Here is a 24,028-nt window from a genome sequence, read left to right on the forward strand (position 1 = left end):
AGGGAGACTTTCCTAACAGACCTTCAGTTTCAGGTGAGGGTGGCATCTGCCCCCTGGTGTGAGCTGAGAAGCCCCCTTATACAAGGCAGTGTGCTCTGCAGAAAGGTGGCAGCTCCCGGGGCTGTACAGGTGAAACTAAGGGCTTCGCCGAGGGCACTCTTGTTTCTAAGCAGACAGAAGACGGAACTCCCTACCTGACAAGCTGCGCGTTGTCATGGGATTTGCGAGGTAGAAGCTTCATTTTCCTCCAGTCCAGAAATTCATGGAGGCTGGTGAACGGGTCCTGACTTATAGAGCATTTGTCGATGTCATTCCACACTTCCACGCCTACCAACACGACCCGAATGTTCAGTGGTCTGTAAAACTGGGCGAAACAGGCAAAACTGGCACTGGAGTTGGGATCACGTTAATGAAAACTCGAAATGAAAATTAGAACAGATTTGCGTTATTTGAGGTTTACTGACACAGGTGAGAAAAATATCTCTGTGCTCTTTGGTTCCTGTGGTGTTGGAATTTAAGAAATATTTGCAGTGCCTAATGCAAAGTGATGCGTTGACTAGGTTCTCGAAGGTTGACCAATTAGATGCTGAAGTGATTAGCCTTGTACTGTCTGCTTTCATTTGTATGGAAGCACTCATTTCAAATGATTCATTGGTGATTTAAAATGTGCATACAGATGTATATTGTAGCTAAAGATGGCCAGTGAATATCCACTGTGAGTGAAACAATAAGTGAATTAGGATCTTTCAGACGCTTCTGCCAAGGACAATAACTTGTTCATTTTGAGCAAAATGTTCTGCTTGTGAGTTACTGAAAATGAATCTGTATTAATTTTTCAGCAAAGTCTCAGCCTTGGCCAACACTATCATATTCTGTCACCTATAATCAACGTAGAAGGTTTTAATGACATGAAGAAGTCAGTGTCTTTCAGAATGACGAAGGCATAAACAGAGTCCTTCTTCAGGAACACTAATGACTATCCTCCCAACAGCCAGAAGTTAGCTCACCAGCACTGTCATGGAAAGATCTGTTAAATGAAGTTCCTCTTTTAAGGGCCTGTGAAACAAAGCCGCTGGCACAGCACTGAAAGCAAGACTTCTCACTCCCCTGCCTGCCCCCACCATCTTTGGGTGTTCTTGACCTCAGCCTACAGCCCATACCTGACTACACCTACAGGCAGGTCGTCCTGGGTCAGAGCAGAGAAAAGCAACTCCTCCAGGGACTAAGGGATGGCTTTGTCTCATAGGAGTTCAGAGGGCCAGCATGAGTGGTCAGGGTAAAGGTATGACCTACCCACTGTCCTCATAGGCATTACATAGACAAGGAGATGGTTTTGTACTCATGGCTGAGGGGGCGAGGACATGGTGTCACCTGGTTGGCTGTCAAATCTTTCAATGCCCCTGGTGTATGAGGCAGCACACAGGGAGAAAGCCCTCATCTTCTGAGATCCCAGGTAGCCAAGGAGAAAAGGGTGGCTAGTGATAGCAACCAAAGCCAAGCACCAGATAAAAGCAGGTCCTATTCTCAGTTGCTAGAAGCATCTGGCCAATAACAAAACTTATAGAAGTTCTGCATTTGCTAGTTAGGCACTATTCCAACATGGTGAACTAAAGTACAAGAAAATCCTCAAAGTTGAACATCTGACCCTAGATTCTAACCCACATAAGGCAAGCTCAGCTTTTCCCTTGCTGGTCCCCACAGTCATCTGGTGAGCATTGGGTTAGCAGGAGAATATGACCGGGGTACAAACTGCATTGCAGAATATATGCGGATTGCATTGGTCCAACTTGGTTTCAAACAGATCACAATTACAGACATTACATTAATGAGTTAACGAGACAATTACATGACTACAACACAGTCCAATAGTTTGTTTTCAATCAAGAATTGCATGGCCCACGCCATCTACTTGCAAACTCCCAGCCCAGGCTTCCGGGGCAAAAATAAGTTCCTGGCTGGCTCTGGAACTCTCAGTGCACATGTTTGGCTGCTGTTCACTGAGAGATTACATTTTCAGTTCTATTATATACAAAGGTAACAGTGATCAGAAAGCAGAAACGGAGGTGATCCAATGCTGACGCGTACACCAGCTTGCTAAGAGACGTCCTCGGAGTCAGACACCTTGCGTGGGCTCAGGGTTGTCATCTGGGAAGAAGACACTAGGTTTGCCTCCCAGGAGTGTTGCATGGAGGCAGTAACGAAGGTCTGCAAAGGACTAATTGTCATCATTCCTCAGGGCTAGGTTTGCTGTTTCCTAATCAGGAGCTTTTCATGATAATGATGGGTTTTGCATTTCCACCTACTAGGCCTCTCAAACCACATCCTTAGAACAGATTTCATACTTAGTAGTAATATAACAATCTCCCCTCTCCAAAATTAGTGCCATTGTTTGACTGTTATATACGCTAAACTCACATCAAGTCATCATACATGATGCCTTTAGTGCCTGCTGTGAAAGTTCTTTCCAGGGCTGCTGACGGGTTCCTTTTGATTCTTCCTAATAACCACCACCACAGCTAATGTGTAGTGAGCATTACTACATCACAGGCATGATGCCACGGCGGTTTCTGTGCTGTGGCTTAATCCTGAAAATAACTCTATGAGTTTAGAATTATTATTATTTCTATTTTATAGTCAAAGACAAGGAGGCTTGGAGAAGTCAGGTGACTTAAGATTGTGACTCCATGGCTGGGGTTGGAACACAGGCCAGCTAACCCTGATGCTCATGTTTGAAACCACTAGGTAACACTGCCGTCTTCTGTGAGCGCTAAGACTCCCTCCCAAGATGGCCCACTGTGACCCCAGGCCCAGAGAGAAGCTCACGGCCCTCTGCGGTACACATGGAGCTTGGCAGCTGCCTGCCTGACTTACAAAGCCCAGAACATATGTGGACACAGTCAGAGACCCAGCTGAAGCAATTCACCTGTTTACACAACAGTAACAAATATTTGCTTGCCTCTTGCTGTGGGCTGGGCCGGCAGTGGCAGAGAGAGCAAAGATTTGGATGCCCTCGCCCCTGCTACCCAAATGCTCAGAGGTCACCAGGAGCTTAAGGCATAGCACACTGAGCTGTCAGTTCAGTTAACTCCAATAGAGTGAACTGCCAAGCAGTGGTGCATATACGAAGTCCAGGGACACTGCACTGGAGACTTTCAGGAAGAAACAGTGAGGCAGAATCCCCTGGGGTCTAATGAGGGAAACTGCATCTTTCAGGCAACTGGTTTGGGACAGGAGGGAAAGAAAACTGTCACATGAGGGAAAATACCCTAAGAAATTAAATATACAGAGGCTGGGCATGGTGGCTCATGCCTGTAATCCCAGCACTTTGGGAGGCTGAGGCAGGCAGATCACTTGAGGTGAGGAGTTTGAGGCCAGCCTGTCCAACATGGTGAAACCTCATCCCTACTAAAAATACAAAAATTAGTCAAGCCTGGTGGTGGATGCCTGTAATCCTAGCTACTCGGGAAGCTGAGGCAGGAGAATCGCTTGAACCTGGGAGGTGGAGGTTGCAGTGAGCCAAGATGGCGCCACTGCACTCCAGCCTTGGGGATAGAGCAAGACTCTGTCAAAAAAAAAAAAAAAAAAAAAAGAAAGAAAGAAAAAAAAGAAATTAAATACATAGGCAATGAGTCCTTTCAGAAGCAGTTCCCTGAATTTGCAGCTGACACTAGCTTCCTAATGAATAAGGAGGACAGACTGGAGGCGAAGTGTGGAAGATGCAAACCCCACGATAGCTCCATTGGCAGGTGCATTCCCCGGGCTCCTGTGGGGATGTAATGAGGACCCAGGGAAAATTCTCAGCATCTGGCCTGGAAGCATGAGTGTCAAACATGCCTTCTGTGTTTTGCTTACGGGGGACTTTCCTGAACATTCCAGAATGTCACCTTCGTCACTAAACCACTCCTCTGTCTTCTAGTCTGGGATGTCCTCTTTCTCCATACAGCCAGCTGTTATTAATTTAGAATGGTCCAGGAGAGCCAAGACTTCAGCAAATGAGGAAGTTGCCACTGGCACAGTCATTGTTTTCTGGGATAAGACACTTTCGTTTGTAGAGTTGAAAAACTGAAATTGAGAATTGTGTAACAGAGCTGGGAGTCATCTGTTAATAGACTTGGAAGCACCAAGTCTCCCAGGGAGTCTGGGTATCTCCTCCAAGGTCTTTGGTATCTGCTGGGGATGCACAGGGATGCCAGGGCCAGGGGTAGCTGTGTGCTCAGCAAATCGGCTCTCTCCCTGCCAGAAACACAAGGACAGCCAGGCTGGCAAACTCCAGGAGTCCGTTAGGACTTTTCCAAGGCACGGTGTTTTCTAATTACCAGTATGAGTTATTAACAAACCCCCAATTGCTCATTTTTGGTTTTGCAAACTGAAGCAAGATATAACCTAGAATAAATGTAAAGAAATACAAACACAGAGGACCCAAACACATCCCTTTTTAAAAATGGGGCTTCAGCAATTTCCAGTTTGGGTTTAATATAGTTTATCATTTCCTTTTGCTCCCGAGGTCTAAGAAGAACTCGTGTTCTCTCCTCATTGGACAGTCTGAGGATAGCCCGAGGCCTCCCGGGCAACAATCCAACTCTCTTGCCTCAGAATGGCACCTGCGCTCCCAGCTCAGGCACCTAAGCCTTCCACCCTCCAGGCCACCGTGGCTCAGTCCTGCTTCATGTTAGGATAACTGGAGGACCCTGGAGAATATCTGTACCCAGGCCCTGCGCCAGGTCAATCAAATCAGAATCCCTGGGCCAAGGTGTGGGAATCAGTATTTCTAAAAGTAAACATATAAACAAATAGACAAACAAACTCCCCTCCAGGCGTTCTAATGTCCAGCCTAGACCGAGGTCCAGTTCTAACTGCCTCGCTATCTTCGATGTCTCCTCTAAGATCCACCCTTCATCCCCTTGCCAGGACTTGCCTTTCACCAGGATTCTCCCGCACCTGGGCTTTGGGATAAAGTTGAATCTGCAAAGAGTAACTACTGAAAACACATCAACGGGCAGGGGTTGCCAGGGAGTTTGACCTACTTCAAAGGTGGACAAGGGCAATACCATCCCAGGATATCAATGGCCATGTGGGTTTTTCTGACTTCCAGAAAGTTCCATGCAGCCATAGCCTCTCTCTGAGTGGCAAGCCCACATCTCTGACTGCTCAGAGTGCCCTTCAGAACTCCTCTTCCCGCTCCTGCTTTCCTTGGGTATGAAGCATCGTCTACCTGCCTCTCCATTCCAACGAAACTGGGGTCACATGGCCTCCCACTCGCCCTCAGCCTCTGCTTGGTCATCATGAGGTCCTGACTCACAGCAGGTGGAGTAGAGTCAAAGCCAAGAGTCCTTGCCGCTGGGGTTCAGCAAGACTAGCACTCATCCCTCGTCCTGCAAATGACTAACCTCTGCCCATCTCAGCTTCCTCTGCTTTAAAAATAGGAACAATAGCACGTACCTGAGAGCATATGCAAAGCACTTAGAGCCTGACACACAGTAACTGGTAAAAATAGTAATCAGGAAACACATCCCTTCAAGCATCTCTCAGTCCTCGTCCTTCTCACATCCCCACTTCCCCTGCCCCGGGTCATGTCAGGCCTTTATCACTTCTTTTTCTTCTTCTTCTTTTTTTGAGATGGAACCTCGCTCTGTCACCAGGCTGGAGTGCAATGGCGCGATCTCAGCTCACTGCAACCTCGGCTCCCCAGGTTCAAGCAATTCTCCTGCCTCAGCCTCCCGAGTAGCTGGGACTACAGATGCCCACCACCACGCCCAGCTAATTTTTGTATTTTTAGTAGAGACGGGGTTTCACCATGTTGGCTAGGATGGTATCAATCTCTTGACCTCGTGATCTGCCCGCCTCGGCCTCCCAAAGTGCTAGGATTACAGGCGTGAGCCACGGCTCCCGGTCAGGCCTTTATCATTTCTATGCAATAGGCTCCTCTCAGCCCTGTTTGTCTTTGGTTACTCCACCCTTCACACTAACTGCAGGGATATCTTTCTATCATCCCATGTGTCTCTCCCCTGCTTAAAAACATTCACCTAGCTCTCTATTCACTGCAGAATAACATCAAGATGGCTTTGTAGAACAACCGGGGCCCTGAGCACTGTGAATCTTTGCAGCTTCATCTCCTCCTGCCCTAGCTCTGCATGCATGCATTTGCATACAATATGAGCATGCATGTACACAAACACACATACATGCATGCAGGGCACACACATGTATGAACACACACATGAACACATATAGGAACACACATGCATGTACATGCACACGAAACACATGCATGTCCACATCACACATACTCCCTCTTCTGCTATGCTCATGGTGAAACTGAACTTACCTTTCAGGATCCTCTCCCTGCAAAGACTCCCTGGCCCCGGGAAGAAGTAAGTGATCCTCTTCTGCATCCCCATAAACCTCCATTCATAGCATGGATCGTTCCTAACGCCTTGGACATGCTATGTGGGTTGCATGCCTGCTTCCCTACCAGCCTTGACGTTCTCAAGTGGAAGAACCACACCTGATTCATTCTGAATTATTGATGCAGAGGGCATAAGGCCTTGCAACATGGAGCCGAATTTCTGGAAGGGCCTTTGCCTTCATTTTTCTGAAAACTTAGAAAATGCAATTCAAATCGAATAAGATGGCTTGTAAACAAGGCTAGAGTGAGGCACCCTCACCAACCACTGTGTGTAAAATCTGCTGTTTCAGAGGACCATGGCTGTGAAAGGCTCGGCCATGACCAGATGCCTTCTCACACTGTCCTCGCACGCAAGAGACTCAGTATTCCTGAGAGACTATGGCTGCTTTAGGACAGCGGTTGCCATCCACATTGCACATGAGAATTGCTGGGGAGCTTCTGAAAATTCTGAGGTCTAACTTCCTCCCCTGCCCTGCCCCTTGAAAGCAGCAATGCTTTCAGAAGCTCCCAGGGCAACTCCAATATGCGGGACTTGTAAGAAGCCTATTTTAGGCTGAGGGTCATCAGCATCAAACAGCCAACATCCTGTCCAGCAGGATGCATTGAGGAAGGACAGGTGGTTTACACAGAGAACGCTGCCATTTTCTTTGCCGGCCCACAGTGTGAGGAGCAGTTAGTGAACAAGTACCCCAGGAATAGGACCCAGTTTCCAGGGGCTCCTCCAGCAAGGAAATTATCTTTGTGAAAGGTGAGTTTCTGACCTATTTGTTCTTAGCAAGGGATTTTCCAATAGCTGATTGAGCTGAAAGTCAACTCCTGTGTTCCAGGACAGTGAAGCCTATGGATCCCTTAGAAATGCAAGCCCACCCTTAGGGTTACATTGGTACAGGCCTGCAATGATGGGGACAGATTGCAGGGGCCTGTGGGATCTGTCATCGGGAGACCTGGGAGAGGCTGGCTCAGGAGCAATCCAAAGGATCAATGAACTCTGTAGGGGTTCTGGAGCTAACTGGGAAGTCCAAAACACCCTCACACTGGTATTCCACCTGACCAGAAGACAGCCTGGAGGAAGACATGTCCCCAAGACCACCAAAGTCCAGACAGCTGTGGTCTGGCATGTCCTGAAGCTGCCCCAGGACCCAGGAATTATACACTCAGAGGACAGGAAACAGTTCCAACCCAAGGCCCAGAGGCAGAATCTCGTCTTCGTGCTAAGTCAGATGAGGTCCCCCAATCTCATTTCCAAACATTTACATGATCTGAATGATTTAACTACCGAAAAAGAACTTACCTTGTCAACGTGATTAGCAATCTCTATTAATCGCTGCTTAACTTTTTCCAGATCTTTTCCTTGCCTCTGAAACTTAACAATTTTAAATGTCAGCATTAATACCAGCAAGAATATCAATCATGTCTCATCTTCCTGGCTCCTGGAAATGTGAAGTCTTGGGATTTTACAAACCACTGGGGACCCTCCACAGTTCATGGTGAAATGAGCTTGCATCCTGCTGAATATCTTTCCCGGCTGGGGACTCCCTGAAATTCCCTGAAATTTGCCTAAGCCAAGTGCTCTCAAGACAGCAACTTCTGCAATTTTCCAGCCTCATAAATGATGGAGGCAGTGACATGTTTTGGCAAAGAGGAAACAGACAACTAGAAGTCAGTCCAAAGCCATTTTTCATATCATCGACTTGATTTTAACTTCCTGAGAAATTTTCTTTGTATTTGTTTTTAAAAATTAAAAAGTAAAAGTAATAGAAGCTCATGGCAACTTGTCAAACAATCCAGAGGAGAACAGACAAAAAAAAAAAAATCAACAAATTTCCCATTCCCCTCTCTAATCTGACCTTCCAGAACGGGAATCGTTTTCTGAAAAATAATCAAGCCTGTGTTTCATTCATATGTGTTGAAAGAGTCTATGAGAAAATATTACCCAATCACCCAATTCATGTATGCCAATGAGGCAGTAAGTAAATACAGAGAAGATAATCTTTAGAAAAACTAATTCAAAATTAATTAAAATAAAAAACGGAGGTAGTATCAAGCCATAGCTCAGAGGGGAGGATTTTTCTGCTGTGTCTCTATAGCCTTCATTCATTCATTCATTCATTTTGATTAATGACATATGCGATTATTTTAAATGTGCCATTTTAAAGACTAAACTTTTCCCCAAAATGTCTTAGAATATAATCTAAAGCCTTCTGTCATTCCCCTCAGTTAATTCTCCTCGTTTGGAGCGCTTAGCTATAGGGCAACTCTGTTTTTTTTTTCCCGCAGGCTTTGCCATTACTTTATAGATCAAATAAATTTTTAATATTGTCTACTTTATAAAATCAGAAAACCATTGTTTCAATGGGTTGTTTCCACTGCTTTTAAGAGCACATAGGAAATGAGGTTCATTAAAGCAAGTAATAACTTGCAGAACATGTCCTTTTTCTTTTTTCTCTCAACAACCATACTGAGAAATTTCAAAAGGTTCTTACCTCTCGGTTGTCCGCCACGATCACCAGCTCCACATACTTAGTCGCCTTGAGGGTCTCCCTTTTATGCTGCCAAGAGTGAACATGCACTTAGTCTCTCTTAATGCCTCTCTGGGGCTTCTGGAACACCGCCAGTGTCTCTCAGTCCAAACACTTTAGGTTGAGACTCTATACCCCCATCCCCACCAGGCCCCCCACACCTCCATTCCATCTAGAAGTTTACCCCAGCTGCAACCATCTGTTTGTAAAACCTTCTCAACATGAGTGACCAGCTTCCATTTCCACTTGGAAAACCCTTAAAAAGGAGTTTAACCTTTCTGCTGAATCATGGATTATTGGAGCAGAAAAAAATCAAGACTGTTAAACAAAATGAGCACATAAACAAACAGAATCAATGCACTCCCTAGAACAGCAGCCAGTCAAAGGTCATGTATTTCAGACCACGTGTAGCACATTGGAAGCTCATTAGAGAAGATGATGGAGTTCAACGCATTGTGGCTGTTCCCTTTGTCTTTATGGTCTAAGTGTACCTGTTTTGAGACTTGAGAAAAGTGGAGGAGAATACATTTTGAACAGGAACCATAAAATCATTTTTTAAATGATCATATAAAAATCTAATTAGAAGCAATGGAAGACTGGGGCGGTCTGGAGAAAAGGGAACGGTCAGACTAATGAACAGAGAAGTGAGAAAGGTATGAGGAGGAAAAAGGAGCAAAAAGAAAGAGAAAGAAATAGAGTTAAGAAAAAATAAGACTGCAATATGCCCCTGGAGAACAGGGATTTCATAAGAGTGAAACAGTTGAGAGAACATGGAAAGTGGATATGGAAGTGGATGAATGGAGATGATTCAGGCAGCAGAAATAGGAACCCGGTCCCCCACAAAGGCGGCTCCTGAAGTGGGTCACGTTTTAATCAAACTTCCTCAAAAAGCATTCACACTCTTCTGCGAATTACTGGGAGAATTCCAAACGCATTTTTAAGAGAAATAAAGCAGTTCATGGAGGGTGGTCTCGAAAAGCAAACATTAAAAACAAAAAACAAAGCCTCTGTTTCTGCCATAAAATGCAGTTGGAGGAAGTGGGGGTTGAGTTGGTCTTTGGTCCTGATGACTGATATTGCTGGTTTATGAGTTAACTACGCACACTGCTTCAAGGTAAAAACTTGCATGTTATAACCACTCTTTCAGACAAAAGCAAAAGAAAATCATGAAGGTATGCTTTGAGCCAGGTTTCCAGTCACATAATCCTGAGGGAAACATCTTTTATAAAACAAATCCTCATCAGTCCGGGATCTTCCAAACAGATTTTTACAAGAAAAATGTTTGTATTATAGCAGTGTTCCTTCTTGCTGCCCAGCTGTGCTAATTCACGAATTTAGGTGTTCCTAAAGATATCTGGAAACCTTACAGAAAAGGAAAAACAAAGCACCAGGAAAGGTACAATTTCTCATACGTTTAAACGTTATGAGAAGAAGTTGTCAGGCGTTGTAAGCGTACCTGTAGGCATGCTTTATGGGGATAACTGTGCGTTACTTATAAAAGAAAAAGCCTTTGTCCCCATGGTACCCACGGGTGCACACAAAATGAGTCACCTTCTGAAAGTGTGAAGACCTTGCCCTTTTTCCTCACTGAGGCGTGAAAGAGGCAGAACCCTCTCTGTTGTCCACAATTCCCTGATTAACCATTGACAAATTTGGCTAATTATGCGGAAGAAAAGAAAGCTCCAGCAATGGAAACCTCATCTCTTGTTGAAAAACTCATGGAAAGGAATCTGGTTGTTTAGACGTTTACACTTTTCAGCCTGCAGAGGGGTGACATAAACGACCATGGGATCTTTCCAACTGGCTTAGGATCGCCATTCAGAAAATACACAATTCCAGATAATAAAAACAAACATGTGAACACAATTTTCCTGTCTCTGCAATTTTCAGAGAAGTCTACATTTTCTCACGAATTCAGAGAACTGCAAGCTCAGAGGGAAGCTTAACCACATAATAAAGAAAAGCACTGGGGGAGTCTTCGGCTCAGGGCAGAGGCTTATTCTACTGCTAGCCGCACACACAGAGAGAGGCTCACATTATCCCCACGTGATTTCCACCTATCTGGTTGTCCAGTTAGAAACAGCAACAACAACAACAAAGAATCATGTTTTTAAATTTGTGATATGGAGAGCAACATTTGAAACTGGTTGCTGAAGACATGGAACCAACCCAAATGCCCGTCACTGATAGACTGGATAAAGAAAATGTGGTCCATATACACCATGGAATACTATGCTGCCATAAAAAGGAATGAGATCATGTCCTTTGCAGGAACATGGATGAAGCTGGAGGCCATTATCCTCAGCACACTAACACAGGAACAGAGAACCAAGTGGGAGTTGAACAATAAAAACACGTGGACACAGGGAGGGGAACATCACACACCAGGGCCTGTTGAGGGGTGGGGGATGAGGGGAGGGAACTTAGAGGATGGGTCAGTAGGTGCAGCAAATCACCACGGCACATGTATGCCTATGTAACAAACCTGCACATTCTGCACGTGTATCCTGTTTTTTTTTTTTTAAAGAAGAAATTAAAATAATAATTTTAAAAAATTAAAAAAAAAGAAACTGGTTGCTCGATTGAATTTTCATTTTGGGGGTCATGAACAAAAGCCCTTCCTCAAATGAGAACAGCAGCCTCTGAGATTGGCCCAAAAGTCTCCATTCCCAGGTGGAGGCAGAGGCCTTCTTTGAATCTTGCTCAAGAGAGAACCAGTTCCTGGGCCTCTCAAAGTCATCACAGCCAAGTTTCCAAGGATAAATATCCCCCAAGCAGCCTGCAATGAGGACTCTGGCAGTGGGAACTTAACTCAAGTTAGAAAAGCAAGTTGAGACTGGGGCTGCAATAAATCCTTATTGCAAATCTTTCTTCATATGGGTCATATCATTTGTATAACACTTACTCATCCCACGCTATCTACCAGGGATGCTGTTTGTGCTAGGCACTGTGGAGGGTGCTGGGGATACAGTGTGGACAGGAAACCCACGTTCCTGAAACCCAGTGTCCTCCTGAAACTCATATTCTGGTGGGGGCTTGGAGAAGGTGAGCCCATACAGAATTAACAAAAGTAAGAGAGAGTCTGTGAAAAGTACAGCAAAGGAAATCCACAGGGTTCTGCAGGTAGGATGAAGGTGGGCAGTGGGCAGGCCTAAGGTAGCTGAGGCCTGAAGGATGAGAAACAGGCATGTGTGGAAAGATTGCAGGAACAGTGTTCCAGGCAGATGGAAAGGCAACAGCAGATGTCCTGAGGCTGTGGAGAGCTTGTGGGTGTTGGCAACAGGCCGTATGGCTGGAGTCTGGCAAATGGGGGACAAGAATGGATGAGAGGAGGTGGAAGATGGGGACAGGACACTGGGGCCATGGCAAGGAGGTTGAGTGATAGCCTAATAATCTAACAGCATGGGGGCCTTGAATGTGAGATTTTAAAAGTATTGCAACTGGGAGCAGTGGCTTACGCCTGTAATCCCAGCACTTTGGGAGGCCAAGGTGGGCAAATCCCTTGAGGTCAGAAGTTCGAGACCAGCCTGATCAACATGGTAAAACCCTGCCCCTACTAAAAACACATAAACTAGCCGGGCATGGTGGTACACGCTTGTAGTCCCAGCTACTCGGGAGGCTGAGGCACAAGAATTACTTGAACCTGGGAGGTGGAGGTTGCAGTGAGCTGAGATGGCACCACTGACTCCAGCCTGGGCAGCACCACTGACTCCAGCCTGGGCAAAAGAGTGAGACTCCATCTCAAAATATATATATTTATAATTAATATATATAACATGTATAATTAATATATTATGTATTATAAAATTAATATATAATTAATATATTATGTATTATAAAATTAATATATAATTAATATATTATATATTATATAAAATTAATATATAATTAATATATTATATATTATTATATAAAATTAATATATACTATAGTATATATTAATATATACTATATAATATAGTGTATATAGTATATATACTATGATATATAATATAGTATATAATATACTATATAATACAGAGTATATAGTATATAATAATACACAATATAGTATATATTATATAATACAGTATATATACTATAATATATAATACAGTATATATTATATTATAATATACTAGTATATATTATATATAGTGCTCTGGCTACTGGAAGGAGAATGGATTCTAGGGGGATGATACTGGATGATATTAGAAGCTGAGAGTGCAGCGAGGAGGCCATGCAGTTGTCCTGGTGAGAGGTGGCAGTCATGGTGGACATGGGCAGCCACATGCAAGCCGGCTGTGCTATCACCCGATAGCCAGAGAAAAACAATCACAATGAGACCAGAGCCAATGTTTCCATTGCCAGCAAGATCAGCAAATGAAATCAATCAAAAGTTTGGTTTCTCTTCCTCTAGGCAAGAAAAAATCAGTATTAGCTCAAGCAAGGCTCCACGCCTTGACTCTAAGATCACTTTCTGCACGTTTGTAGGTTGAGCTCCGATTTCGGTTAGGAAAGGTTGTCTCCACCATCCTTGACTGTGACTGGCATGGGGACAGCACACAATGATCATGTCCACACAGGATACAGCCTCTGACACCTGGCCGACATGTAGGTAGGCAGAAGTAAACAAATGAGACAAACTGCCAGGAGAATAGGCTGAATCTGGCAAACTGAATGTTTATAGGGACAAGTGTGAAGTATTGAAATTAAGCCTTAAAAACGAATGACACAAGTGAGGTCTATTATTTATTTATCCAGAGCTTCAGTGGATTTGAAACTCACTAGGAATTCACACCTGGAAAACTGGAGCCTCCACTCACACAAACAGATACTCAAAGCCCAGGGCCAAGGAAGTGGTGCTGCCCTGTTCCCCACCGCCAAGCGTTTTTGTTTGTTTGTTTGTTTGGTCTTGTTTTGTTTTTGAGACAGAGTTTCACTCTTGTCGCCCAGGCTAGAGTGCAGTGGCACGATCTCAGTTCACTGCAACCTCTGCCTCCCGGTTTCAAGCGATTCTCCTGCCTCAGCCTCCCAAGTAGCTGGGATTACAGATGCCTTCCACCAAACCCTGCTAATTTTTGTATTTTTAGTAGAGATAGGGTTTCACCATGTTGGCCAGGTTGGTCTTGAACTCCTGACCTCAGGTGATCCGCCTGCTTCAGTCTCCCAAAGTGCTGGGATTACAGGTGTGAGCCTTGTATCCGGCCCCCACTGCCAAGCTTTAAGAACAACTAAGGTGGCCGGGTGCGGTGGCTCACGCCTGTAATCCCAGCACTTTGGGAGGCCGAGGTGGGCAGATCACAAGGTCAGGAGATCGAGACCACGGTGAAACCCCGTCTCTACTAAAAATACAAAAAATGAGCCGGGCGCGGTGGCGGGCGCCTGTAGTCCCAGCTACTCAGGAGGCTGAGGCAGGAGAATGGCGTGAACCCGGGAGGCGGAGCTTGCAGTGAGCCGAGATCGCGCCACTGCACTCCAGCCTGGGCGACAGCGTGAGACTCCGTCTCAAAAAAAAAAAAAAAAAAAAAAAAAGAACAACTAAGGTAATAAGAGAACATGATAGTCTCTTAGAAGAGGCATGGAAGCAAGGATGGTTGTTAGAGAGGAATTCAGTATGCCTGTCATAATTAAGGAGTTTTTAAACAGTTCTGGCTGGTTCCTGATATTCAACTCTCATTAGGCTCTACATATAATGTGTTATATACTACTGTGGCTACAAATACCCCACCACTACTGTGCCTTCTTTAAACAAATACAACAGGCTGTCTAGAAACACAAAAGCAATAGCACCAGTTCATTTCAGAATGGCCACCTTCGAGGAAGCAAAACAGCACCTCCCCAACTCGCTGTCCTATATGTACACGGCGGCCCAAGCAAACATTTCTTTTCAGAGAAGGCAGCAACTTTTCTATTTGACTCATAATTATCCATACTAATGGAGGGGAACAATGGCACAGATAATCCCTAAAGAAAAGGCAATTCAAAACTAATTTGCATTTGCCTTTGGGATGTCTTATGTGATTTTTCCCAGTAGATGTACCGTCTTTGCCTTGCTCAGAGCTTGCTTAGGATAATGTTAAAATTGGTTTGCATTCTTGAATGAGTAGCCGATGGAGAGGGAAGGAGTTTGCCGTGGGGGAGCTGAACAGTAAGGAGGCTTCAGGCTGGACTCAAAAATCCACAGAGAGAACGAGCTGACTGTGACGCCCCTGATTCTCTGTGCCCTTCGAGGGGCAACTTGGGTTCTCACTAAAATCTAATGTAGAGCCTTGAGAAAAAGACAAACAATAGCTCAGGTTTATATCACAGCCAGTGTATACCCTGAGTGCAGATTTATTCCTGATGCTCTGTGAAGAAAAACGCAGACACCTGCAGAAAAACCAGAGTCTGCAAACCAGTCTTTGCAATAGTTAACATTTAGTGGGGGCAGAAAAATATAGGGAAAAAGCAAATGCAGTTGCTGCATTGCATAAACAAGATTAGTTAGCAGCCTTTCCATTGATTTTGTTTTTTTTTTTTTTAAGAGTGAAACAAAGGCAGTGTAAGCAGGGCAGGAAATATCCCTTTCATATTTACCATAGGTGCTAACCAAAATAATCTACTATATAATTCCAATTCACAAGGATTCCACATATTTGAAATTATTTTTCACACCATTTTCATTATATACATGCATTTTAAGTCCAGGATGCTTTCTCTTCCATAAAAACCATCACAGCGCTTTCTAGAGAGAAATATTGAGAACTGAGTTGACCGGCATCAGTGCCTTCCCTTTTCAATTTAAAGGCTCATTTGCACTTCAGCACGCATTATTCACAAAGCACCGTTATTATTCCCATTCTCCCCATTTCTCCACAAGTCAAAATGACTGGAAATTACAATCATGCTTCTAGAGAGCTGTAAGCTAAAAGAATTAAAATATGGCTGGCAAGTACAGATCAAGTTTGTACTGCTAAATGAAACGACAAACATATTTGAGTGTCATTTAAACCATCAAGTTATAAATCTCATAACGTGGGCAACATGCATTCAACAAGGTACTCAAAGCAAAGAGCCTGGAAAACAAAATGCAAATGTCCTACTTGTTTATGACCGGTAAAGCCACAGCTTAATCACATCTCCTTCAAGGTTTGGAATCAAAGGCAAAAGCATCTGAAGAGTAAAATAAACACGCCGTGGGACCCCAGAGGCTAGTCTTTAAGTCCATCACTAAGACAGGTAGCGGGGAGAAGCACAGGATGAAAAGTCTCCTGAGCTTGTGGGGGTGGAGGTTGGGGGGCGGTAATTTTCAAGCTCTGTTCCTGGGGATTAGGATACAATGTTCTGCCACCAAGCAGCAATGTCAAGGTGAGCCACAGTACCAGATGGGAGAGTTCCTCTCCGTCCTGTGACGGGGCAGGAAACGAAAAAGAGGTTGTGAGCACCTGCCATAGAAACTCTTAGAAACACACTAGCAAACAGAAGATGTGAGGGTTACACAAGCAGAATACCTGGACTGAAAGAACGAATGTAAAATTAGAGTTAAAAGTCCTGAACTGGTTCAGGTAAGAGCAGTTTTAGGGGAACAGACATCTATCCACAGGTATGAGGGGAATTCTAAGAATGAGAAGGAATCGGCCAGGCGCGGTGGCTCACGCCTGTAATCCCAGCACTTTGGGAGGCCGAGGCGGGTAGATCATGAGGTCAGGAGATCCAGACCGTCCTGTCTAACACGGTGAAAACCCGTCTCTACTAAAAATACAAAAAAATTAGCCGGGCGTGGTGGCAGGTGCTCCAGCTACTGGGGAGGCTGAGGCAGGAGAATGGCGTGAACCTGGGAGGCAGAGCTTGCAGTGAGCCGAGATTGCGCCACTGCACTCCAGCCTGGGAGGAGACACAGTGAGACTCCGTCTCAAAAAAAAAAAAAAAAAAAAAAGAATGAGAAGATATCATTTGTGATAACCTCTACTGTTTCCAAATAGAAAAATGATTTAGAATGAACCAAGAATAATATTCATTAAATGCTGAGTGCTAAGCAGTGGTCTACTGAAATTAAAGTTAGGAGACAACAATGTGTTAGAAGGAACCTGGAAGAAATGTTCCTGGACACTCAAATATAAGCACAAGTGACATCCTATCTATAAATTTTCTTGATTTCTTGTCAACAGAGGAACAGGAAATCCAGAAATGAAAAATCAGGAAATTGTTGATAATTTCCTATCTGTTTCTGCTCATTTAAATTCAGAGCCTCCAGCCAAATGTTGGGAATGATCACCTTTAATCCTTGTTAACAGAGCTCTACTGTGGCCTCTGGTGCCCACATAATACCAGACAGAAAAAGGGCAGGCCGCCCTTAGGGGTGGAGGTTTCATGGTGGGACACTACACGTGTCAGGAAGGGAAGACTGTCTGCAGCGCAGACTCCCTTAGGCAACTACTCTTTCCGGTGCTGCTGCAAAAAGGAAGACATTTTATGAGCAGATCCAGGGGCTGGTGGCCAGAAAACACAGACTGCTAGGACAAGCATTTGCAGCTGGGACTGTGGGTAAGTAAGATTCCTGAGGCACACCACGTGGAGGAAGGCCCCATTCACCTCTGCATAAGTGTGTGGGCAAAGAGTGAGAATTCTCTGCAAATTATAGTAAGAACCCAAACTTGCTCATAAAGAAGGCTCTATGTGGTCTTTCGCCTCCAGGAGATGGAGAGCTGCTAGAGAGTAGGTCAGGGTCCAATCTTCTCTTGCTTGCCATGGTGGGGCCCAACCCTGGGCCTAGGACCATAATAGGGTCTCTTGGGAGTTTTCATGAATGGTGATTTTGTCATCCTCTGATCCCAACTATGTGACTTCACCCAGCATATTTTAATGAGTCTGAGGCTGACATCTCCAATACAGTGATGGGGATTTGGGTTATGGTTACACTCCACTGTATAATGTCTACCACCTCCAGATAAACTGGGTACTTCTATCCCCCAGATGCCACATCATCTAGATGGCAACATTTCTCCAGATATCATAATATTGGGTATCCATAGCTTGAGCTCCTAGCTTCCCAGAAACACAAAATCGGGTATCCCTCTTACCCTTCTTGCCCATGTCTGAGAGGGCGGTGGGAACACATTATCTGCAGTGAGGCTTGATGTGTTGTGATGTGATCCACATGATCCCCAGATGCTTTTCAGGTTCTTTGCTGGGAAGAGTTTGTATCTGTTGGTTGCATTTTTCATTGGTTCTAAGACATAGGTTTCATTTTCAAACATAATAAGTCCCCTGTTGAAACAGAAATAAGAAAAAGTATAATTTTAAGGGCAGCTTCTTGTTTATGGCTAAGACACAGCTCTTAACAAGAGAGAGAATGAAAAAAGAAACACCAATTTATTTATATTCTCAGATTTTAATCGGAAAGGACATTTCTGTGACATATGTCTGCACTGATTCATTTTGCAAATCTTTTGGAAAGTTAACCTAGGAATTGTCTTTTGTTTGAAATATTTTATGGTAAAGAATACAGTGCCTTTTGCTTTTGTATGTTTTTATCACTTTTTATGTCTCAAAGATATATTGCCGGGAAGAAGAATGAGGAAAAAGATGTTTCAACTGCTTAGAAGTAACTGTATCTGAATTAGCAGCCACATGGCAAAAGGGAAATGTTTAACTTTTAAAAAAATTTCAGTAACCTCAGGGGTACAGTAGCTTTTGGTTATGTGGATAAATTGTGTAATGGTGAAGTCTAGGATTTTAGTGTACCTGTCATCCGAGTAGTGTACACTGTACCCCGCAGGTAGTCTTTCATCCCTCCCCCACCTCTTGGCCTCCCTCTTCTGAGTCTCCAATGTCCATTATATTACTCTGGATGCCTTTGTGTACCCAGAGCTTACTTCCCACTTAGAAGCCGGAAAATGCCATATTTGGTTTTCAATTCCTGAGTTACTTCACTTAGAATAACGGCCCTAGTTCCATCCAAGTTGCTCCAAAAGTCATTAGGAAATCTTTTTATGAAATGACAATTCCTACATCTAATTATTTATCCTGATCAGCCCTATTCCCTAAATATTTGATGGAATTATAAGCATGAGTACAAATTGATATTTTTTATTTACTTATTTAATTTGTGGGAGATGTGTGCATAAAAGAACCCACTTAAGTACACAGAGCATTAGCACTGCTTCTTGGAGGCTCAGGTCTGGCCTCTGGATCCTGTGTTCGGCTTTTTCTGGAATCGAGGAACACTACAGGGAGAAATGTCAGTCTCAATGTTGCGAGGGTGGCCTCTGGAGTCTGGAAGCGCTCTGGGTTTGAGTTCCATTTTGTTACTTACTAGTTTGGTAACCTTAACTTTCTTAGTCTCTTTCAGCCCTGGTTTCTTCACCTGTAAAATGAGGATAATGGTGCCTACTTCTCAGGGTTGCTATGTCATTGAGTCAAAACAGTGAGCCCAGGGCAGGCCCCAAGTCAGTGCTTGGGAGGTGGTAGCTCTCTTTACTATTAATAAGGGCAGATCCATGGATTAGGCATCTGTTAACATGTTAATCGGGAGACTGAGAATTTCAGGAAAGTTCTGTATTTTGTTAACCCATCTGCTCATAGGAATACTGGTCACTCATGGCTCTGCGATACAAAATATAGCATTAATAATATAAATACATTTCTGGGAATGACAATAACTAAGAAAGAACCTTTTGAGCCAACTTTAGGTCTGGGAATAAAAGCATAGATTCTTTGTAAAAATGGACAAATTTGCTGAAGACTCTAACTTGCAGAGACAGAAGGTGACATTTAGCCATGGACCATGACACATGTCTGACCTTCTGGAGCTCACGGCTAAGGCCACGTCCCACTTCCTGGAAATGAGTAATGCTAGCCTTGGGCTGTCGGGTTCTTTCAAACGATGGGAACCTTAGCCTGCAGCTTGGTTTTCATTTCTCTCTTTCCTATGGTGGGGCAGTGAAGTGCTTTAATTTAAAAGGTGCTTCCTGATGTTGAGAGAAAGGTTTTCTTCAGAGAAATGACAATTAGGGTAACAGCAAACTGGCAGCTCTGAATTCCCACGTGTCTAGTACCTTATGTTATTTAGCAAGGTGACCACTATCTCTCCACTTTGGAAAGACACAACATTTTCATGCAAAATTCATCTGACTGAAAATGGACCCTTCTAATACAGTGACTACTAACCTTTGTGAGACATGAACCTCCTCAGACTCTCCCTAGAATAATTCACATCCATACCTGTAGGGGCTAAGGAAAAATGTCCCCTTTTGCCCTCTGAAAGTTCACTACAAATCAACTGACAAAAGGCAGATATATTATGTGAGAAAAGCATACAAGTTTATTTTAACATGCATAGCACAGGTGAATTGTAGAAGAATGATTACTCAATGGGGGTACAAATGGTTATATACCCTTCTTCTTAGGAGAAAGGGAGGGAAGTATGGATAATTTTAGGGGGTGAATAAGTGACTTTTAGGGGAATTCACTGGGCTTGAAGAACACACAGTGGCCTGGGACAAAGTCTGTTGGGCCCGCAGAGCGGACGATTGTTTATGACAAAAGTCTGTCTGGATGTGTCCACAGGCTTCAGTCTTTCTTCCTGTGACATGAGTTAATGAAAACTCAGAGAGGGACCAAGGTCATTGATTTCTTTTTTGGAGGGTGTCTAGTTTAGGGAGATAAAGGAACTTCAGAGAACAACTTCATTCTGCGCTTTGGGAGAGACGGAGATGGGGTGAACGTGGGTGCCAGGGGCCAGAGAGACCTTGAGGGTTTTTCTACAGTTCAGTATGTCAAAGAGTCGTATTTTGGAGTATCAGTTTCTGAGCCCCAACATACATAACCACAAAGTTTTGCAGATTATTTTAGCAAATTCAGGACTGAGGATGAGGTCTACGGAGATGGAAATGATGTTCAGGGCATTAGTTCTAATATATAATTATATACAATATATAATAATATGTATAATACGTAATTCGTTCTAATATATAATTTATATTACAGCAACCCAAGGATCTAGGTATACATCAGTCCTCGAGGAATAGCTGGTCAAGTTGCAAACTCCATGAGTTTTCCTTAATCTAAGCTTCTTTCCAAGAAAGCTTAGATTGTATAAGGTGTTCCTATGTCATTCATTACTGCTTACCTATTTGTTCAGTCATTTATCATCCTATGCTCATTGATGGCCCATTTGTAGGTAGTATTTAACAACTCTTAAATTTTAAGATTGACAGGCCAGGTGTGGTGGTTCACACCTGTAATCCCAGCACTTTGGGAGGCTGAGACGGGTGGATTATGAGGTCAGGAGATCGAGACCATCCTGGCTAACACGGTGAAACCCCAACTCTACTAAAAAAAATACAAAAAAGTTAGCCGGGTGTGGTGGCGGGCACCTGTAGTCCCAGCTTCTCTGGAGGCTGAGGCAGGAGAATGGTGTGAACCCGGGAGGCGGATCTTGCAGTGAGCCAAGATCGCACCACTGTACTCCAGCCTGGTGACAGAGGGAGACTCTGTCTCAAAAAAAAAAAAAAAAAAAAAAATTGATTGACAGTATCTCAACGCTCAAATGATACGGAAGGAAGAGGTTTGAGTTAGTCAAGTATCTATTCTGAACACAACCGGTAAGCAAATACAGACTAATCAACTCACTATTATTTAGCTGGCCTACTCTACCAATCCTGTTTTATGAGTTGTTATGGGCAATGGGAGAAACAGATCTATCATGCTCAGGATGCTTGCATCCTAATAGACAAGGAAGCATTGAGATACCTGGGACAATTAGAAATCACATGAGAGCTAAGATGTGCATTGAAAGACCCATAAAACTTAATGCTTCAGAGAAGAGGGAGTCCAATGTGGTTTGGAGCAACTAAAACATTTTTTGATATTTTCAAATCCCAAATTTGTAGAAATTGTTACTTAGTCATGAAAATGTTCTCATGTCTCCTTTTAAGTCATCCAAAGGCCAGATTGACTAAAAGTCATTCTATGAAGTGTTGTCTCCCCCCACACTGGTGTCCATGTGTATCACCAAACAGATCACTCAGGAATTACTTTGGTCAACAACTCTGTGGAGTGGCTTGTGTCTCTTTCTCTAAGATGTTCTTTATGAAATAAAATGTAGACTTCTAACTTTGGAATAGGTAGGAGAGGATTTTTGTTTATTAAAGTTGAGTTTTAAAAGCCTAAATTAAGGATGCGAACTTTAAAAAAATAGGCAAAGGGAGGCCGGCTGCAGTGGCTCACTCCTGTAATTCTAGCATTTTGGGAGACTGAGGTGGGTGGATCACCTGTGGTCAAGAGTTCAAGACCAGCCTGGACAAGATGGCGAAACTCCATCTCTATTAAAAATACAAGAAGTAGCTGGGTGTGGTGGCACGCACCTGTAGTCCCAGCTACTCGGGAGGCTGAGGTGGGAGAATTGTCGAACCCAGGAGGCGGAGGTTACAGTGAGCCAAGATGTGCCACTGTACTCCAGCCTGGGTGACAGAATGAGATTCCCTCTCAAAAACAAAAAAACAAAAGCAAGGGGAAAGTGGAAATGAATACCATCAATTCTGCCCTAAAAAGAAAATGGCAGTAACATTTCATTTTGTAATGCAACATTTTCGATTTTACATTGGATCTAAATAAGCTGAACAAAACGTAAAACATGTCACCACGTTCTAATCATGAGAAGCAAATTACTGAAAAAGTTTTTCTACTTAGTGGAATACTTCTAGCAATTGTTACTTAGTCGTAAAAATATTTCCTTATCTTCTTTTATCTTTTAAGTCATCCAAAGGCCAGATGTTGAGAAATCAAGATGAAGGCCTTCCCTTTACTGCAAACAATTGGCAGCCTATAATAAGCTTAATTAAATAATTGCTTTGGACTGTCTTGGGTGTAATTAATTATTTAGCTCTAAAGAACTGCTGGAAACAACAGTGGACACAAAATGCAAGCATTCAGGGTTTCTGAGATACAACATTTTGATGTTCTCACAGCCCTTACTGGCCCTGAGTTAGATAAGTGAATGTAATTTGTTTTAAGTTGAATGTCATAGATGCTGAGTTGTAAACTTGAAGTTGGAAGACTGTCAGGGCATGGAATTTAAATCCAGTGGACTTTGCATGTGGGGTTCTTTCTCCCTTGGTAGAGTAGGAGGAAAAGATGAGAAGAAAGTCTCCAATGTTTGGGAAAGATGAAGACCACGGGTCCCTTCTCTAGAGTGACGGGAGGAGGCTGGGCCAGCCATCACCTCAGGCTGAGGCCACATTCTGGGGCAGAGAGAAAGGGGTTCTCAGGGTGGTGAGGGTCACCCCCCGTGGCACTCTTCTAGGACCCAGGTTCTGGGCCGTGCTCCATAGATTGAGCACTCTGTTGATCATGGCTGCAGCTCCCGCCATGACCCCACTGTCCAAGGTGCGCAGGTGGCAGAGCTGGGAACCCAGTCGGGACCTGTGTGTCCCAGGCTTGGACCTCTCATCCTCACACTCGCCTGCTTCCCTTTGTGCAGTTTTGAGAGAAGGGCCCAGAACCAGCAGGAGCATGAAAAAAAAGCAGAATTAAAAAAGAAAAGGACTAGAATTAGAATGAGAGAAAATGGAGTCCCTGCTTTGAGAACCAGCAGCCTTCCTTTCAAACGTAAAATCCTGTTGTTTTTCCTTGACTGGAAACAAAGAGGAATCTATTAAAATTTTATTAGTTGATTATTTTAGCTTTCAAAATGAACACTCAGGAGACCCATATTTCCTCAAGATAAGTTTTTGTCCTTCTGAAAATTCAGTTTTTAATCTCCAAAGCCATGATGCAGCAGGCACCAGGGCCGCTTAATGGCTGATCCTGATTTTTCTGACTGTACCCGGCGAGCAGGACAGTGGCACATGGATTTTGACTGCCTGTAATAAGATGATGATTAGAAAACATGAATTATCCTGGCTAGCTCAGTGTCCAACTGCTAACTGAATTTCCTAGAAAAAGACTTCTGGTCTCAGTGTGGTGCTGTCAATCATATGGTGGAAAAGCAGATGGCTTGAAATTTAATTTCGGCTTTTTTTTTTTTTTTTGGAGGAACTCATGGGTGAAAGTAATATCTCACCCCATACATGTTTGATAAACAGTCGTGGCAGCAGTATTACTTAACACATAAGCACCACAAGGCTTCAGCAATTTCCAT

At 43.7% G+C, this 24,028-nt stretch overlaps 1 protein-coding gene across 1 annotated transcript in view; it reads right to left on the bottom strand.

The window, feature by feature from the left end:
- Nucleotides 1-24,028, bottom strand: part of ADAM12 (ADAM metallopeptidase domain 12) — a 375,660-nt gene that overhangs the window by 87,812 nt on the left and 263,820 nt on the right. The window contains exons 6-9 of the mRNA XM_001087980.5: nucleotides 17,967-18,153; nucleotides 8,890-8,955; nucleotides 7,698-7,769; nucleotides 195-364 (exon numbers count right to left, since the gene is read on the bottom strand). Coding sequence (XP_001087980.4) covers nucleotides 195-364; nucleotides 7,698-7,769; nucleotides 8,890-8,955; nucleotides 17,967-18,153 — 495 coding nt within the window. The remainder of the gene's footprint in view (nucleotides 1-194; nucleotides 365-7,697; nucleotides 7,770-8,889; nucleotides 8,956-17,966; nucleotides 18,154-24,028) is intronic.

The sequence above is a fragment of the Macaca mulatta genome, chromosome 9 (genome assembly GCF_049350105.2).
Source record: "Macaca mulatta isolate MMU2019108-1 chromosome 9, T2T-MMU8v2.0, whole genome shotgun sequence".
Classification (NCBI taxonomy): domain Eukaryota; kingdom Metazoa; phylum Chordata; class Mammalia; order Primates; family Cercopithecidae; genus Macaca; species Macaca mulatta.